The sequence below is a fragment of the Larimichthys crocea genome, chromosome IX, assembly GCF_000972845.2.
Source record: "Larimichthys crocea isolate SSNF chromosome IX, L_crocea_2.0, whole genome shotgun sequence".
Taxonomy (NCBI): Eukaryota; Metazoa; Chordata; class Actinopteri; family Sciaenidae; genus Larimichthys; species Larimichthys crocea.
Window position 1 is genome coordinate 10,226,968 of NC_040019.1, and position 19,174 is coordinate 10,246,141.

The following is a 19,174-nucleotide window of genomic DNA, read 5'->3' on the forward strand; positions in this document are numbered from 1 at the left end:
AGTGGGTATGTGGTATGCAGGGCGGGAAGGATAGAGGAAAAAGGGAGCGGGGAGAAGCAAGAGGCGATGTAAGGACACAATAGTCACAATAACTGACGGACGGACCGATGGACAAGCAGTGTAGCTGGTTCACAGAGGGACAGACAGACAGACAAACAAACAGAATGTGTATTGCTGAGTGTGCACAGAGAGATTACCTGACTGTGTGTTGCCGTGTGTGTGTGTGCGTGCGTGTGAGAGAGAGAGAGAGAGAGAGAACAGGATGAGTGTGTGTATATGTCTATTTGCATTAGTGTATTTGCGGATTTGTGTCTCCTGCGTTACACTGTGCTTTTTGTGTGTGCTCACTCATGTGTGCCTATATGTGCCGTGCAGATATCACACTGCTGGGGCAAAGCTCTCTAAACCAAAGTCTGACTCACTGTATTCAACGCTTTGTGATATCCTCTCTTTCATATTTCCGCTGTGACTGAAGAGTAAAAGTTTGCTCAGTTTAGCACAACTTTCTCCACTTGAGGTTTCTTTGGCAAAAAAAAAAATGAAGCGCAATGTGTCTGGTTACTTTCTGGGGACACGCTCAGATTAAAAATGATCTGCATCAGCTTTTCTATTTATTTTTTTATTTATTTATTTTACACAATGTGCACTGTGAGGTAAAAAAAAGAAAGATTTTGAAATCATTTACTGAAATATTTACCATCTTAATCTCTCAACGACCAGAATGGAGCGCAGAGGTCAAAGAGCTTCCTCTATTGTGTTTGTGCTCTCACATACCACACATTTATTTGTGTGTGTGTGTGTGTGTCATGTGTTCACACATACTGTATAAACCGTATAAACGTACTCATCTGTCACAGCAATTTTAACATTCTTATCCTCCCGCACGCATCTTTCTGGAAGTTCTCCTCTCTCTTAGCTGTTGTCTTTTTTTTTATCTTTCCTTGCCTGTCACAGCCTGTGACATGTGGCTCCTGTCCTCCCTCATCCGCATCAAGCAACATTTAAAGAGGCCTTCAAAATGTGCCGGTCAAAAAAAAAACTAAACAGAAAAACACAGAAATGTCACCTGAATAAGCCGAGCCACCACAGTGGAGGCGTAAAAATTAATCATTTTAATTTATCAATTCGTGTAGAAAACACAAAATAGTCTTGCGTGAAGACAGAACTTCTCTCCGCTTGTGTGTGTGTAGGTGTTTGGCAGAGAGGTCCTTGCATGATTCAGAGAAAACACACAACACTTGCTCAAAAAGTAAAACCTCTTTTGTTTAGTTTTTTTTTTTTAACTATTGTCTTCCACAGATTATAAGAAAAAATGGGAAATACCTTGAAATTACCGAGTTCTTGACTGACCTTTTTTTTTTTTAAATTCTACAATTGTGAGGATAAGAGGATTACTGCATCGTGTATATTAAAGCTTCCAGTTTAGTAAAGCTTTACCAAGACTGACGCATTCTCTCCAGAATTGCGTCAAACAGGGATTTCAGAAGTTTCACTATTCGATGTCTAATTAATTAATAGTGGCTGTGACCTCTGTACGCTTTTTCTCATTTCTCTTTTGTCTTAGTCACTCTCCTCCTCGTTCTGGTAGACCATATAGGCATCTGTGTCCAGGGGCAAGTGGCAGAAGTTGCTTCAACCTAATTGTCTTTCTCTACTCGTACTGTCCTCAAATGACTTTCTCTCTGTCTCAACTCTCCCCTCCCTCCCTCCCTCCTCTGCTTCTCTCTAGCTCTGCCCAGTCTCTGTCTCCGTCTGTAACTGTAGCCTGTGTTTTTCTCTCCCTCCCACTCCCTGCGACGTATAGATACTGCATTGATCAGACACACGCGCGCAGACACATGCACACACACGCACACAACTGAGCCTCCCACTCCTTTCATCATTGATTCGCTCTGCTCTGCTTTCTTTCTCTCTCTCTCTCTCCCCATTCTCTTTCTCCCCCTCTTCTCTCGCGCTCTCTCTCTCTCTCTCTCTCTTTCTCTCTCTCTATCTCTCTGTCTCTCTCTCTCTACAGCGGCACTTGTTGAATTCAACCCTTGGAGAATAGAGAGAGGGGAGAGAAACAGAGAGAGATAATGACAGGGAGGCAGAGGGAGGCTTTGAGACAGCGCTAGAACAGACAGTGAGCAGAGAGAATGGGGCTTTGGAGGATATAGAGGTAAAAGAAGAAGAAGAAGAAGACTGGGTGAAGACAGACAAGGAAAAGTCAGACAGCAGAGAGAATCATCTTTGAGACAGTGGGAATGACACTTTAAGTGAAAAGAGAGAGTCGACCAGACGGAGTACATCAGAGTGCTCTCCTTCCATCTCTAACTACTCCTCTTCTGTCCTGGTCCTGACTGCTGCTGCTGGTGTGTTTGTGTGTGCCCAAGGCTCCATGGTGTGTTTTAACCAGAAGACTGGCTTACACAGGTCAGAACTGTCTGGGATAACAGTGAGCGCTTTTTTTTTTCTTCTACATTTGTGCATGTGTGCATTTGTGTGTGTGTGAGAGACTGTTAGTAGAGGAAAGTCGTGTGCTGGTTTCTCCAGGTGAGAGCTTGCGTGCCACGCTACACAATAATTTCCTTATGCAGACTGTACTGTATATATTTATATAGTACTGTGTGTGTGTGTGTGTGTGCACACGCACACTTTTATGTAAGTCAACCAGAGGCATGTTTGTCTGTATGGAGTGCATAAAGTGGGAGAGACAGAAAGAGAGAGAGAGAGAGAGTGTGTGTGTGTGTGTGTGTGTGTGTGTGTGTGTGTGTGTGTGTGTGTGTGTGTGTGTAAGAGAGGCGGTGACATTTTTTTTTCAGTTTGTATTCCTGGAAACTGTTCTGCAGCATTGCTTAATAATGAAACTTGTGCTTATACGTATGTGTGTTAGTGTGTGTGTGTGTGTATGTGTGGGTTGGTGGGGAGAAAAAAAAAACAATGACACAAGGTTCACAGGGTAGGAAAGAAGGTGCAAATATGCCTGGAGAATGCTACCGAGAAGGAGACAAAAGGGAGCTGTTAAAGTAAATATGAAATTGTGTGTGTGTGTGTGTGTGACATGAGTTGTTTTGTAGTTTAGAAAGAGGACAAATGCTGACAAAGGTATACAGTCAGCAAAATCAAGGAGTATCTCTAAACTATGACATGAAAAACTGGTTGTATCCAGCATGGTTTCCTCACTGAGAAAAGTTGTCGAGGCAGAATTACAAGTCCATGCAAATGTTTTGATGCATTAAATGCTATAGGTGGAATGAGTCCAAAGTTCTTGGAATTTAAGTCATGTAAAACAACATAGCCCTAAGGTATTTCACAATGTTCTCATGTACAGTAGGCTCGCTCGGCACTGTATTCTTTTTTTTTTTTTTCTTTTGGTCGACTGATTTGACTCCTCCTTTCTCTCTCCTGCCTCTACTCTCTCACCCACTATCTCTGCATATCCATCTCTCTTTCACACACCTCTCACTTCTCCCTCAACTGTATTCATTTTCTCACTTTATCTCAACTCTATTTTCAATCTTGTTCTTTGCCTCCTTTAAGATTCTCTCAATTTTCCCTTCTCGCTTCTCTACCTCCCTGTGGCATGTCTTTTCATCTTTCACGCATTTTCTATTCACTCCTTTCTTCATCACTGCATTTGTCTTCTCCAACGCGTTCTCCATGCTTTCTTCTTTCCTTCTTACTTTCTTTTTTTTTAATAGATGCCTCTCTCAGTGGCGGAGTCTGCAGTGAATATCTAAAACCCCATCTTCCTCTTCCTCTGCGGCCAACATGTCCCAGCTGCTCCATGTGGAGATCCCGAACTTTGGAGCCACAGTTTTGGGCTCCCTGAATGAGCAGCGCCTGCTGGGACACTACTGCGATGTATCCATCCTGGTCAAAGGTTGGTTTGTAGGAAAACCTGGTGGTTTTATCTTTGTTACAGAACTTGAGAAATTATACACAAAAAAATGTAATCAATATTCTCACTTTTTTCTGTTCTCTGTTATTTCTATGAACCAGGTCAGGCTTTCAAAGCCCACCGGGCCGTTTTGGCTGCCAGCAGCCTCTACTTTCGTGACCTCTTCAGCAGCTCCACCAAGACCCAGTTTGAGTTGCCCTCCTCAGTCACACCTGCTTGCTTTGAGCAGATCCTCACTTTCTGCTATACAGGGAAACTCACAATGGCAGCTAGTGAACAGCTGGTGGTCATGTACACAGCTGGCTACCTCCAAATTCAGCATATAGTTGAAAGAGGCATGGACCTAATGTTCAAGGCGAACTCACCTCACTGTGACTCGCAAACAGCAGGGTCTTTAGAGGAAACCGGATCCGAGCCACAGAGTCCTTGTAATAATGGTAACGGACTAGCAGTGGCTGCCCTTTTGGGAACCCCAGGGTGGTCTCCATCCTTACTCATGCCGCAACGTAAAATCAAACTAGAAGGGGACCCGACGCCTCTGACAATACCCTCGACACAAAGCAAGATTTCGTCTTCGGAGTTGGGGAGTCGACTGGCGAGGGCTAGTTCGCTGTTTTACTCAACGGCTGGTGGGGCCACCATCCCTGGTATGCCTTCCTACCACCTTCACGGGGCCGGTGGAGGTGGAGCAGGAGGAGGAGTTGAAAGGTCCAGCCCTGGAGCATCCAGCCTGCCAACCACAGACAGTCCTACGTCCTACCAGAATGAAGATGAAGAGTTTGAAGAAGAGCCCTATGATGGGATCACAGAGGATGCCTACAGTCATCTCTATGGACGTTCAGCTAACCCCTACGGGAGTGAGTATTGTTATATTCATACATTTATGAGATCTTTGTGAAGATTTATGTGATTAGGTGTATTTGAAAAACCATTTGGTCTTTGGTGGAGAGCACTCTACTCTGAAGTATTTTCCATCAGTAAAACTTCTAAAAATACAGTATGTCCTCAGTTATAGACAAAAACTAATATTCCATTTTTATCTGACGGCACACTCAAAATAAGAAATACATGCTATAAAAGTTAGTGTAGTGGAATATTCTTAACTCCAGTAAATTAAAGTAGTTTAGAGGAAAAACTTGTCATCTAACAAGACAATCTGAATGGCAAACCTGCGTCAGTTTTATCTTTCCAGTCATGTAAGATCTGAGTAAGTGAATTACTTTCTCAATTGCCCTTGGCTCAGATGGAGGAAATTCATTTGATATCAGACAGATCTAAAAGTAAAACTGGGCATGACTTGCAGAAATGTATAACCATAAATGCAGTGTTTTTAGAACATAGTTTCTCCTGGTCCAGACGTGTCATATATTGTGGAAAAAAAACAGATGCACATTCATTTCATCCAAGTTACATTATTTAATCTTTCATAAATCATGTATCCTGCGCATCTTGAAAGCGCAGGATGTTGTGCCTCCAGTGTGTGTGGGGGGTTCTCTCAGCATAAAGATAGCTTTATGGAGTTATGATTGGAGTGCATCGTGACCAGCAACACACTCCTTATCATAGCTACAACAGCTGGTCTGTGCTGTGTTTTGTTGTGGTTTTCTACTGTACATTTGTCCTAGTGCAGATTTGCCTACACATGCATGCAGGCATAGATTCACTTGCATTTGCATTCATATGTGAACGCACAGACTGGACACAAATGGTGGACACTGTTAACTTCACGGGCACACACACACACACACACACACACACACCCTTTTCATCATTCTTAGCATCCTGCAGCTCAAAGGCATCACACAGGTTTGTCAAATTCTAGAGTTTCAGATATTTATGAAATCCACTCTATCTGCAATCAGTCAGAGCACCCCAGGGTGACATTGTGGGATATTTGAGAACCATGCACATCTTTCCTGTGTGTGTGTGCGTGCGTGTGTGTGTGTGTGGCTAGGTGTGCGTGCACATGCAAATGCATTAATCCACACCTTTCTGGTTACACAACGTGCATGTGTGTGGCAATTACTGGATTCATTTCTCCCCGTTCTCTAAGTGTATGTGTGTGTGTGTGCATGTGCACAAGTGCGTGTGTTTGCACGTGTGTGCACAGGATGTGCGTGCACGTGCATACACTCGCAAGTCATCTCAGAGGTTAGGGGATACAATTTTGTGAGAAAGAACCTAACACCCAGCTTTGGATCTGTCCCCCCTCTAAAAGTCAAGTTGCTGACGCGGCATCGTGACTTATCTGGGATACATCTGCAATGCTCTAAAACATTTATGAAACACAACAAACTTGTATGAGATTACACCAACCTGCTCTATTAATTAGATTTTGTAGCCTCCGTCTAAACTGGGGGCACAGAGGGTATGGATGATAGTGTAACAATGTATTTATAGTCCTATAAATACATGGACGCGTATAGATATAAATACATGGACGCGTATAGATTTATCTGTTTCTATTGAACGCTGTAACACAAAACTCTCTTAGCTTTTTTTTTTTTTTTAAGCTTTCTGAACTCTTTCTGTTCTCACTTGCTATCATCAGTCCAGGACAAGCCAGAGATGGCAGCGGTGCCCTTGGCCTTGGAGAACCGCAACTGTGTGCTGATCCGCAGGGACCTGGTGGCGCTGCCTGCAAGCCTCATCAGCCAGATAGGCTACCGCTGCCACCCTAAGCTCTACTCTGAGGGGGACCCTGGGGAGAAGCTGGAATTGGTAGCTGGTAGGCACACACACACATAAACACACTTCTACTCACACACACACTTTACTCGCTCACATTTTATCACATACAGAGAATAACTTGTGTGCAGTGAGTCTGGAAAGTAATCATACCGCCACCCATTTGCACATTTAATATAAATAGTTGGAAAAAATTTAATTGAACGCTGAATTAATTTCGACTGATAAATTCTAAAGTGTAGAGAAGTCCAATATTGTTAAATGGAAAGGCTTTAAAATCAAGCCCTCACCTAAAGCTGGCCAAATGCTTAGGCAGTGACTGAGATAAGAGGCCATTGATTGGGGAGGTTACTCACAACCCAGTGACACTTACTAATATTCATTTTATGCAGGAGACTCATGTATTCAACCTGTGTTTGACCCATATGAGACTGTTGTCAGAGGTTAATCTCTGGTCACAGCAACCTAACCCTAAATTTGACAGTAACATGAGGCAACAACTCTAATCCCTAATGTAAACACTGTTTTGTCTCACCCACCCATATTCTGATTGGCTAAACCGTAGGGGTTTTGAGCCACGTCACTGTATTGATCTGAAAGGGACAGAACGAAGCTGCAGAGTTTCTCTGCAGAGATTGAAGACTGTGACAGAAGGACAACCATCTCTGCAGTACTCATCAATCAGGCCTTTATGGTAGAGTGACTAGACAGAAGTCACTCTGGAGTAAAAAGCATACGACAGCCTGCCAGGAGTTTGCCAAATGGCCCTTACAGGCCTCCGAGAGCAGAAGGAAAAAGATTTTTTGGTATGATGAGATAAAATATGAACTCTGCCAGATACAGCTCTTGGCAGTCAGGCCACAGAATTTGAAAGAGACCAGGTGCCGTTCAAGTATAATTCCTACAATGGGGCATGGCAAAAAGTTTAACCAATTTAGCATTGAATTTTTACAGATTTTTACAGACAAAATAATCTGAGAATCTGAATATCACCCAGTGTACTTTTACACACAGGCACAGCTGAACACAATGACAAACACAGATGCAAGCTGTAGTCAGTAATCAGTTAAAAAACTTCCTCAGGTTCAATCAAATTGTAATATAATTGAGTTAAAAACAGAATGGAGCACAGTGGAAACCTGTAATTTAGTTGTGTAGTCTGCATGTAAGGCACAAAAACATGCACATGAATGTGCAAGAGATGGTTTTAAGCTCAAGTAATTTAATAGTTCGATGTTTATATGGCCTTCAACTTCAGTTGCTCAGTCTGATTTTCTGAACAAATGAAGCTTTGTTCAAGTCCATTAGAGGTCTCCTTGAACATGGAGTAAATAGCAAAGGTAGCAAAAAGAATAAAAGATGAAGACTGTAAATTGGGCCGAAGAAAGAAATGACAAACCTCAAGAGTCTTCAAAGACAGGAAATGGGCTGTAATATGAGCAGCTTTCTCAGCAAATCCTCTTTTTTTTTTATGCTACACCAGGTACACAGGTGTTCATGACTCGAGGCCAGCTGATGAACTGTCATCTATGTGCTGGTATCAAACACAAAGTCTTGCTCCGCCGTCTGCTAGCCACGTTCTTTGATAGGTGAGTATAAAGGCATGCATGCACAACTGAGCAGAACAGTTTGTGTTCGGTCTTTAAAGGCCTACTGTAAGATTAGAGTCCTGTGTATGTGACTTCAGCACTACCGCTGTTGTCACAAACCAACTTTCACACTCCATCTGTGGCCATGTTGTGCAATGCGGTTAGTTGTGTGTGCTCTCATGTTTATGCACTGTATATGCCTGTTGCTGACTCTGCCCCCTGGTGTTGACTCTGTATCCCTACAGAAACACTTTAGCCAATAGCTGTGGGACAGGTATCCGTTCCTCCACTAGTGACCCCAGTAGGAAACCCCTGGACAGCAGGGTCCTCAACGCTGTCAAACGTAGGTTTATTGTCCAATTCATCTAATATATGTGATAGATCTTTTTAAAAGAGCACGCTTTGTCTACATGGAGTTGTCTTTTCTCTCTTACAGTCTACTGTCAAAATTTCAACCCTAACTTCAAGGAGAGTGAAATGAATGTGATTGCTGCTGACATGTGCACAAATGCAAGGCGTGTCCGTAAACGATGGTTGCCCAAGATCAAGTCCATGCTGCCTGATGGCATGGAGGTCTACCGTGCAGGAATGGGCATGGGTGCTGCTGTGGGTCTTGGCCTGGCACTGGGTGCCCCTCAATCAGGGGTACCCCTCCCCTTCGAGCCTGACTTCAAGACCCTAGAGCAAAGGTTGTATCCAGATCGCAAGGACCCTCTCAGGACTCACCCACCGCTGACAGAGGGCAGCCCTGGCTCTGGGGCTGCCGGAGCAGAGGCCGAAGGTGAAGGTGAAGGAGTCGTCCAGGAGGAACAGGAAGAAGATGAGGATGAAGCTGCGTTAGAAGGTGTAGATGGATCACTGGGGGCGCCAACTTTGATCCCAGGAGCTGAGGCAGGCAATTGTGGTGACACGCCGCCTGAACAGGAAGTGGAAAGTTTTGGACAAGGTCTGAGAGTGAACGGACAGTGAATGTCCCTTGGGCTGCCTCTCACATTGTGAAATCTGTTTAACACCGCATTTTCTTTTGCTTGCTCTCTTACTCTAACATCTCGTCCACCACTCTTCCTTCTCCTCTGTGCTTCCTCAACGGGAACTATTCAGCACAAAACGCCGCGCTCGTAGGTCTTACCATACAGGAATTTGTCACACATGCATGCGCACACGTGTGCTTGTGTACACGCTAATTACTGATAGTGGATATAGAACAGCGATAGTAGAAGTAGACACAGGCATGGCATTCGCAAAATTGAGAAAATCAACCCTTTCTGCTCCACCCTTTCTTCATATATTCTGTATTTACTTAGTCTTTCAGTACCCGCGGCAATATTACAAAGGTCTGATAGCAGAACAAATGGCTGTAATGATTCATCATTTCAGTGCAATACAAAAGCAACAGCTGCTTTGCTGGCAGTTTATGGAGTGTGGTATAATGTTTTGTAAAATGATTCCGTTTTCTTGGAAAGCTGCATCTGAAAATAACCCATGTAACCTTGGGAAAAACAGATGAGAGAAACACAGCTCGCTTAAAGAGCAGCTTATTTTGCAGTGTTTGACCACTTTACATCATATTGTTGTATGATAAAAATGTATGCATATATATAACAAAGAATGTATTATAATTAAGGATCAAGTACTGTATTAGCACCATTAAACAAAACCATTATTTTTTTCTAAAAAAAAAAGCATGTGTTTTTATGATAAAGAGGAGGAAAAGTTGTTTTTTTTCTGCAAAGCCTAAAGACTTCCACACAATCTAACAAATAATCTATCACATGGGGTTGTTTTTTCATGCATATTTGCCCGTGACATATTGGATTAGATTGTCAATGTGATGCCTGTGTCTGCTCCAGACCGCCCCCCCCCCTCCCAACCATACATGCAGATACACACAAACACAAGTGCACACATTTCTCATCAGACGATACTAGCCTTTAATATCTGCACCAATGCATTAAAAATACACTGTCCAAGTAAAAAAAAAAGAAAAAAGAAAAAAAAAAAGAAGTAACAATGCTTTTTAACTTTTGAGAAAAAAAAATCCTTTTAAATTACATCATGCCGTCTTGGAAATACAGAGAGAGACATGAACAAGAACACAACAGCTTGCATGCATGAATACTAACAATGGATACAGAGAATTATTGAAAACGACAACAAAGCCACAACCCTGCATCTAAATAAGAAAACAGCTACTGTTGCCTCGACATATACCATTATTACGCAAAAGGACCTTTTATCCCACTTCTCACTGGGATCTGACCTCAGTCTGACACATGTCAGAACTGACCTGGGTGTGACCCAGGATTGACTGTGTTTGACACAGTATTGATTGGATTTTTTTTTTTTTTTAACTACGGAGTGTGCTGTCACCACAGGTAGAGAAGTCTGAATATATGGAGTAGTAAGAGGAAGTGCACTACACTGAGTGGCAGAAGGAAACATGTCAGAGAGAAGCACTGTTTCACCTTGATGTGGTGGTGTGATTGGCACCAAGACTACATAGTCCTGCTTCCATCCTTTTTGTTTTGTTTAGTTTTTTAGTTTTTTGTTGTTTTTTTTTGCCTGGGGGGTTGGGGGGGTAAATTATTAAATAAAACTTAAGAGCATAAGAGCAATTTCTGTTGGCTTATTGCATTTGCACGCGAAAAAAAAAGGTTAAAGGGTGGGAAACAAAGATGTTTGGCAAAATGTGACTGTACTAAAGAATTTCCTCCACAACAACCTGATAAGTTATTTTTAATTTGGGGATTGTGGGTTTGGAAGGAAAAAACTGGAGTGAGGCAGCAAGTCAAACAAGGACTTAAACCTGTATTTATCATACTCATTTATGACATCTGTTTTCCACACACACACACACACACACACACATAGGGGTCCAAAACAGCCTACTTTTTTGTTGTTTTGTGCATTGATTTTAGGAAATACACTGTTATGTTTTCTTCTGTTTTCTGGGATTTCTCGATCAGTGTCAAAGCACATTTAATCATCAAGTTCAGACCATCAAATTTAGATGAGTGAATGAACCCCAAAGTTATTCTAAGCCACAAGTTTTGTTAAAGCGTAGCTATATATGAAGAAAAAACTAAATTTGTCCGATTTTTTTTTTTCCTCTGCAGAAATTGATGGCAAAAGAAACAAACAGAAACACAGAATATGCCCCTGATAGATTTAATCTGTCTGTTTGCCACTTGAAAAGTTTGGCCAGATTATTCTTGTGTTTTATGCATCTTGTTTCGGACTCTTGCACAAGAAACATGGGGTTATAATTGCACTAGGTAATAATAAAGATGTTTACAGTATCCTTTTTTTTTTTTTTTTTGGAAGAAATGTGATCTGCCATAGATAAAACATGTCCTTGAAAGAATGGCTGAGATGATGAATGTAAACTGTAGCACTGCTTTGGTGGGGGGGTGGGGGTCCAAAGCTTAACCGATTATGGCAAAATACTTTTTATATACCTAACTTTTCCTTCAATTGTATGCTCTTAAAAATGGGCTATAATATAAAATAATTTGACTGTGAGGCTGGGTGATCTTCTAACCTAAAGCTTTTTGTGATTTTGTGATTTGTAAACTGATGTGAATAGGTCTTCCAGTGTGGTGAACACCAGGGAGCATTTCCCTAATGTACAGAAAACTGAGCGAAGTTCAAGTACAGGCTTTCATTACTCTGTTTATTCTGTTTTTATCCCAACAAGCTCCTCATTTTTTAAAATATTTTGGCACTTGTATGTCTGTAAAAACTCAGAGATCTTGAACTTTGCTGTAAAGATATACTTAAAGTACTTAAAATTATTTCTTTATCATTATCATTCATTTTTAATTTATTAAGCTTCAGTTGATCTTGTAAAAAAAATAATAAAATAAAGATATTAAGTTGTTTATTACTGGACTTTTTAGAGGATCACCTGCACTTCTGATTTTCAGTCTACCCAAAATGCATATGTATACTATTTTGGAAATAAACTAAATTTTTATTTTGTTAGATTACAAAATAATTTAATGAACCTGGCATCCAAAAATTAAAACCTGTGTACACTATTATTAAACTGTGTAATAAATATAACATATACATTAATTCTAATGTTCGCTCTTTGTATTTTCATGCACAATAAGTCTATGCTTTTCGATATGTTATCAAACACGCAGCATTGTGCATGGCCACCACTTTAACTTAGAGAAATTTGATATGAACTAAAACAAAGTGGAAAATACTATAGGGTGGGAAAGATTGATAAACTCCACTGTAGTGATAAAGCGGTGTGGAGCAGTGCCTTAGACTGTGACTGTGTGGGTGTGGATCTTCAGACATGAATAACTCAAAGTACCTGAAGGGGTAGATAGACCGATTCTTTACTTAATTTTACTAAAATTGATCTCCAAAAACATTTGCTCAGCATAACGTATGTAATATTTTATTCACTCGTTTTCTTATGTTTGCCATAATCTTTTTCTTTTAAGTGTGCACTAGCCCAATTACAGATGCATTCAACAGTCAATCAGACAGCCCAAAAAAGTACAGAAATAATTAATAATAAATCTGTTGTAGTCAAATCTGTTTTTGAGAGACTTTACTTTGGAATAGTCCTCACAAAACAATCACACATTTTGCTTTTATTTTCCCTTTGATGCATTCACATTTCAGCTTTTTCACATTACTGCAAGATATGTCTGACTCTCACCTGGCTTGAACAAAAAAACCCACCAACCTTCATAGGAAAAACTTTTGGCTTCTCTTCTGCTTAGGTTATTTTTTTCCTTGTGCAGGGTGATTTTGAACGTGGATGATGTTGCACTATACTGTTAACTGAGAAATTCTCAGAGAATGTCATGGCTAACCCTTTGGAGCTCTATTGTAGGTGGCTGAAAGAAAATGTCCTGTAAAATGTAATCTTCTGTATTTTTTTTTTTCATATATCTTTTAGATTGAAACCAGTGTCTCCTTTAAAGCAAACTCTGTAGTTGAGTTTTTTGTTTTGTTTTTATTTAGTGCCAGAATTTTGTCTTTTGCAATATCTGCCACTCACCTGAATTATCATTGAAAGTGACTAGATTAGAGATAGGATGGGATCTTTGCAAAGGAATTGTTACTTACTTTCGAAAAATTTACATAGTGCTCTGTTCAACCTTCATTACTGTCAAACTAATGGGCACAGTAGTCTTTGTTCCACTGAGTGGTTTGAAAACAATACATTTATATGCAAAGAGACACTTGTATCATAAAATGCATGCCATTCAGACTCTCACTCTAACCCAATGAAACCTCTGATCTTTATGCACCATGTATTTTATGCTGAATAACTGTTGTCACTGTTAGCAAACAAAGACTGTGGAGTCTTGCAATGATATGGGTTGTATTTTTATCACACACCCTGGCCTTTTATTGAATGTTTTAGGTAAAGTTTAACCTATTATAATAAAGACAGCAAAGTAGTGGAAAAAGAGTGGAATACATTGACTAACTACCCAGTTGAGTGTGCATTTGAACCTTCAGCAGACTCCGAAAAAATGCACTAAAAGTTTGTATGTGTATGTATGTGTCCTTGAACTTAATGCCAGCACTTTAGACAAACGAAAGAGAAACCGAAAAGGGTGACAGAGGGTAAGGCGAATGAGGGGAAAACGCAACTTTTAAAGCCATGTGTTCAGAGCGCTGACAATCAGAATAGGGATGAGACCCAAAGTGCATTATGGGAGATCTGACATGACTTGCTGTGCTCTTGCTGTTTGCTTTGTCTTTCTCCAGCTTGCTTTGGTCTGTGCTAGCTTACTTTCCAGAGTGGAGGGGACATAGTGATGTTAACTCCAGCCTTCTTGGTTATAAGTGTGTATCTCTGCAACAAGGACTGACGGATATTTGACTGATACCTTGGTGCTTCGTGAAAAACAGAGCTGTCCCATGTTGACATGGACCATATCTGTAATGCTCTGGTAAGCGTGGGCCGAACTTGGTCCTAAGTCTGGGCTTATTGGTAACCTCTCAATGGACAACAGTCCATATGAAAAAAAAAAAAGAGGAACTTATCATGCGTCCCTACACTTTGATCATGGTAACGTTCTTCACTATCAACAGGGCTTGGACCAGGAAAACTGGGATGGGACAATTTCAGTGTTGATACTTGCTTTATGTTTTAAATGAAAAATGTTAAAATGTTTATGCGCCTTCTGACTCAAGCATCAATAATATATACAACGAAAATGCAAGTTGCCACTTTTGATGTTGCATAAGAATCTACCTTTCATTCCCATCATGGTATTTGCCATCACCAGTTTCAGTTGTGTAGTCCAAGAGTACCTGATTTCTTTAAATGCAATACAGAAAAATCTGCTTTCTAATAAAAGTCCTTACTTCACCATATAATGCCCCCCCCTCCTCTTTCTTTTGCCTGTGTTTGTATGCTATTAAATTATTTCTTTAAGATGGCTGTGTTTCCAGAGCAGAATAGCCACCTTCGGGGATTTGCACAGTGCTGACCCACAAATATCACCCCAAGGAACCTTGTTTGAGAGGTTTTTGCAAGTGGTGATATATTTGTAGGAATATATAGCTGTCCAAAAATGTAGGCGCCAACAGAGGGAAAATAATTCTTACTGTTACTTCTTCCACAACTTTAGTGATATATTGCGAATATTATCATTAACCTGAATTTAAAAAAGACATTAGCACAAAATAGAACATTCAGATTCACATAAAATATAGCAAAACATCAAGAAGCAAGGCAATCGCACCTAAATTCTTAACATACAGTGTATGTATATTTAAATTTTTTGCAAAGCCACAATAAGAACTTACTCTGTCAGCATCTTCATTGTTGGTTATAATCATTTACTGAATGACTAAGAGCTATTATCAAACATATACTTTCTATTAAAGCAAAGAACATGGGTTTTATTGATGCTGATCAGCAATTAGAGATGCAGTCATTAAGATTATCATTAATCGCAAAGTCCTCTGGCATGTTTATTATAATGTTGATACTAAGGGTTAAAGGTCCAGTATGTAAAATGTGTTCTATTTAAAGTCTGTGTAAAGTAAGAATAAATATGTATGTATGTATATGTGTTCTGAGTTTGTCAGACCAAAGAAGAGGGTGTGATTAACCACCCAGCCAAATTTGAATCATTAAAAATATCGACATGTTTATGAAATTAGGTGTCAAAATCAGGTCACAATGTGCAGTATTCTCTGCTCCAGGACTGTGGGGGCGTGTCTGCTGAATGTACTGAATGTTCCACTCGTGGAAGCAGTCAAGCAGCAATTTTGAAGCGACTGAAACGTGTCAGACGAGTTCAGAAAATTACATGACTAACTTTGAAACACTGAGCTGAGATAAATTAATCTCTATCTCTCTTCTAGGGGTGCAGGGGCATGCTCAGGGTGGCCTCAGCGTGTCATCGAGCCACCCTTTAAGGACCGCCCACAAAATCCTGGACTAAAAACCGATGAAAAACTGTTTTAACCTCTAACTCCACATTTCAGTAATATATCATTCAAAGTCTTTTCACGCGTTTTTAGCAACTATTTTCCAACATATTTAACGGATTTTGAAAGAAATCTGAGAATTACCTTTACACTGACTTTAAAGAATAAAGAAATCTGAGAATTACCTTTACACTGACTTTAAAGAATATAGAAGAAATTGAATTTTAAACTAAACTACAAACAATATTTCCTCTTATGTATATCACCTGAAAATAACAAAAATAAGAAGAAGAAGTTAGGATTTTGTTAAATTAGAATAAACCTGTTATGTCTAAAGAGTCCTCTTTCATGGAGTCGGTCGTGTTGAACCACCATATTTCCAGAACGGACAAACCACGCTGCCACTGGTTGCAGACAATTAGCATTTCTCACATGTTTGGTGGCCATCGTAGTTTCTTCAGAATCAGAATCAGAATCAGAAATACTTTAATAATCTCAAGGGGAAATTATTTTTGTTACAATACTCAAGGTTATGTTAAACAAGTAATCATCAATTACGACATTAAAGTAATAATATATATATATATATATATATATAATATATGAGAGAGAGAGAGAGAGGAGAGAGAGAGAGAGACAGACGACGACAGACAGACAGGACAGACAGATATAGATAGATTATATATATTATATACAAGAACAAAAATTACATTAATAAAGTGCCAACATGCAAAAGTAATGTCCGTGTTTGGGTCAGATTACAGAAGGGGCTGGGAGGAGAGGGTGAGGCAAGGGGGTTGCAATCAGCAACTACACCACTACAACTGGTCCTTAAGGCAGCCAACAGGACTGAGGAGTGTGTTTCTTTAATCATATAATATATAATATATAATATATATATATATATATAATATATTATATATAATTATAGAATATATATATTCTTAAAAAAATATGCTCAGACATTATTGTCCCAGCTCTGGAGAGCTGTGCCGTGATCTCAGGCTGCTCTGGGATCTACTTGTCATCCTACGTCGCGGTGACGTTTATTATAAGGCAAAACGGCGCGGCGTGTGTGTGTGTGTGTGCAGACTGATGCGCCAGAAATTTGTCTCAAACTCAGACTAGAAGGCGATAAACTTACACAGGAGACTGTCTGGAGGAGGAACAACATCTCTCCTTCAAAATGAGCGACGACACAGACTCCCCTCCTGAGAGGGAGATGAAGGTGAAGCTCTCTCATTCAAGTTGTGTTGACAGGTTAGCACGGGCGAGCTAATGTCGGCTAGCGCGGTGGCTAACGGCGCATAAACGCTGAATTTACGTGAGCTCGTTGAGAGTTAAATGCTAAATCCAGCTGAGGTGAATTAAACACAACCTGTGTGTGTGAAGTGAAGTCATTAAACGCGTGTTAACGTCAGTAAAGTTTGGCTGTAACGTCAACAACGCAGCTTTAGCATCGTTAGCTGACGTGACGTAGCTGTAACTTTCATTTCCAGGTTATGCGAAACCGTGAAGTAAACACATTGAATTACAATGAAATAAAAGCGTTAAAATCAAGTTGAAGACGTGTTGCTGTTGGGTTACACTGTGTGCTTGTTAGCCATGTGTACAGGAAACAACAGGAGGTGTTGTTGTTGCTATAAACCTCTCAGCCTGAAGTCAACAAACTGTGCTTGTTTCTGTCTCTTACAGGATTTTCAGTTTCGTCAGATGAAGAAGGCGAGAGTCTTTGAGCCTGCTGAAGATTTGCCAAAGGAAAGATCCAGCCTGCTCACCGTCTCCAACAAATTTGGCTTAACTTTTGTCGGACTCAACAGGACGTTCAAAGTTTACCTGACCAGAGACATCCTGGCGGCTGACAAAGTGGACGGCAACTCCAATGAAATAGGTGTGAATTCAGTTTGACGCCACATTATTATTATCGTGTAATTCATCGTCACTTTATCTTAATCTGTCTCACAATCTTCCCTCTTGGTTCTAGTTGAAGGGATCGCAGCGGTGGCGGAGGTGACTGTGGATCTGACCGTGCACCACTTGGCTCTCAGTTGTGATGAACTGACCTTGTCGGTGTGTGGCTTGTCTGAGGAGGCGGGATTGTCCCTCACGTTCTACGACGTGCGCACCTTCGTGAACAAGGTGGCTGCTTAAGTCTGTGTATTTACTGTGCCAGCGTGTTAGACATGCATTATACCTATTTACAGTGCTGCCTGTGTGTGTGTGTCATGTTTGTATTACAAATGTTTTAGAGAGACTCTTGCGCTGTACTGTGAGTGAAGGTGTTGTTGCAGCTCTCTCTATCAACACAGGTACTAAATGTCCAGTGGAGGATGATTAAAAATGATTAAGAATTAGCAACGACTACAAGGAAACGACTTATCTGTCGTAGTAAAAATGTCGTGCGTGTTTTTAAGCTTCCGTTGTTATTGGTAGTTATCCAGTTTGAGCAGCAACAGACTTGCATATGCCGCTATTATGAGTTGTTTTTACTAGCTCATTAAATTCACCACAAAGTCTCCAAATAATTATTCTACCATTTTATTATTTTGTCCTTTTTTTATAAAGTAAATGTCTGCTGCTGATGGGCATATTGAGTATGGAGCTATTAAGCAATTAGACGGTAGTACATAATAAAATCAGATTTTCAGATTCACAAATGTTTCTGCCCAGATATTCAGTAATTCAATATTTTAGTATTTGCATTGAACTTGTTGATTTGTCTTTTTCCCAGGCAAGACCACAGAAGCTACCGTTTGCGTCACTCCTTCCAGCCGTACCTCCTGGCACTTTGGTGCAGGACCTAAAGTGGAATCCTGCTCACGTGTCCATGTTGGCTGTTTGTATGTCCGACGGCAGTATGCAAATCTTGGAGGTTGCCGACGGTGTCAGAGTTCAGGCCGAGCTACCTGCCGCAAGTGGCATCACGTGCAGTGAGTGAGACTGATGAGTTTGCGTGTGCTTTCGACTGTGGCTCGATTGTAAGCTAATGCACCTCGTTTCACACAGTTTGCTGGAGTCCAAAAGGAAAACAAGTCGCTGCAGGAAAAATGAACGCCACAGTCAGTCAGTATACACCAGTAAGTGAATCTAATTCTTCATTAAAATTAAACCACATATTGCTCCTCGAGCGCTGCAGCATCAGGTGACAAGATGAATAAGTGATGTTCTCTGTTGAAAAGGCACTGGAGGAAAAGAAAGTTATTCAATGTCCCCACTTCTACACCTCTGATGAACCTGTCAAAGGTAGGGCAAATCCCATACATGTAAACTTAAACAAGTGTTGTATGCTTGTATATTGAACTGGATTAAAAATAACATATATTGATAATATGACATATTCTCCACTTGTGTTTAAATCTCAGGTGTAGCTAACGCCTCTCTTTCCCGCTATCTCTCACAGTTCTCGACGTGCTGTGGCTGAGAACGTTTGTGTTTGCCGTGGTGTACGCTGCCGCAGATGGGTCCCTTGAGACGCCTCCTGAGCTCGTGTTGATCTCCCTCCCTGTGAGTACGCCCATACATCTGCAGTCCACTGAATTCACCTAATCCCATTTGATGGGATTTTTCTTTTTATCACTTTGCAACCCTGTCTTGT

General features: G+C 40.7%; 2 protein-coding genes across 16 annotated transcripts in view; both read left to right on the forward strand.

Annotated features, from left to right (window-relative positions):
* The window catches only part of nacc2 (NACC family member 2), a 30,496-nt gene extending 15,982 nt beyond the window's left edge, over nucleotides 1-14,514 (forward strand). The window contains exons 1-8 of one of the 10 annotated variants that reach the window (XM_027281950.1): nucleotides 1,612-2,434; nucleotides 3,520-3,560; nucleotides 3,681-3,862; nucleotides 3,982-4,737; nucleotides 6,432-6,608; nucleotides 8,052-8,157; nucleotides 8,403-8,500; nucleotides 8,594-14,514. In XM_027281950.1, the coding sequence (XP_027137751.1) occupies nucleotides 3,751-3,862; nucleotides 3,982-4,737; nucleotides 6,432-6,608; nucleotides 8,052-8,157; nucleotides 8,403-8,500; nucleotides 8,594-9,126 (1,782 nt within the window). In that variant the 5' untranslated portion in view covers nucleotides 1,612-2,434; nucleotides 3,520-3,560; nucleotides 3,681-3,750 and the 3' untranslated portion in view covers nucleotides 9,127-14,514. Of the gene's footprint in view, nucleotides 1-1,611; nucleotides 2,435-2,486; nucleotides 3,006-3,519; nucleotides 3,863-3,981; nucleotides 4,738-6,431; nucleotides 6,609-8,051; nucleotides 8,158-8,402; nucleotides 8,501-8,593 lie in introns of those variants that run through there. The other 9 variants (XM_010752209.3, XM_010752211.3, XM_019276287.2 and 6 more) reach the window with 9 other exon arrangements.
* Nucleotides 14,515-16,578: 2,064 nt separating this feature from the next.
* Nucleotides 16,579-19,174, forward strand: part of nup214 (nucleoporin 214) — a 43,304-nt gene continuing 40,708 nt past the window's right edge. For 4 of the 6 annotated variants that reach the window (XM_019276277.2, XM_019276281.2, XM_019276280.2 and 1 more), the window contains exons 1-7: nucleotides 16,579-16,807; nucleotides 17,275-17,470; nucleotides 17,564-17,718; nucleotides 18,311-18,509; nucleotides 18,586-18,656; nucleotides 18,759-18,822; nucleotides 18,980-19,083. In XM_019276277.2, coding sequence (XP_019131822.2) covers nucleotides 16,766-16,807; nucleotides 17,275-17,470; nucleotides 17,564-17,718; nucleotides 18,311-18,509; nucleotides 18,586-18,656; nucleotides 18,759-18,822; nucleotides 18,980-19,083 — 831 coding nt within the window. In that variant the 5' untranslated portion in view covers nucleotides 16,579-16,765. The remainder of the gene's footprint in view (nucleotides 16,808-17,274; nucleotides 17,471-17,563; nucleotides 17,719-18,310; nucleotides 18,510-18,585; nucleotides 18,657-18,758; nucleotides 18,823-18,979; nucleotides 19,084-19,174) is intronic. The other 2 variants (XM_019276282.2, XM_019276278.2) reach the window with 1 other exon arrangement.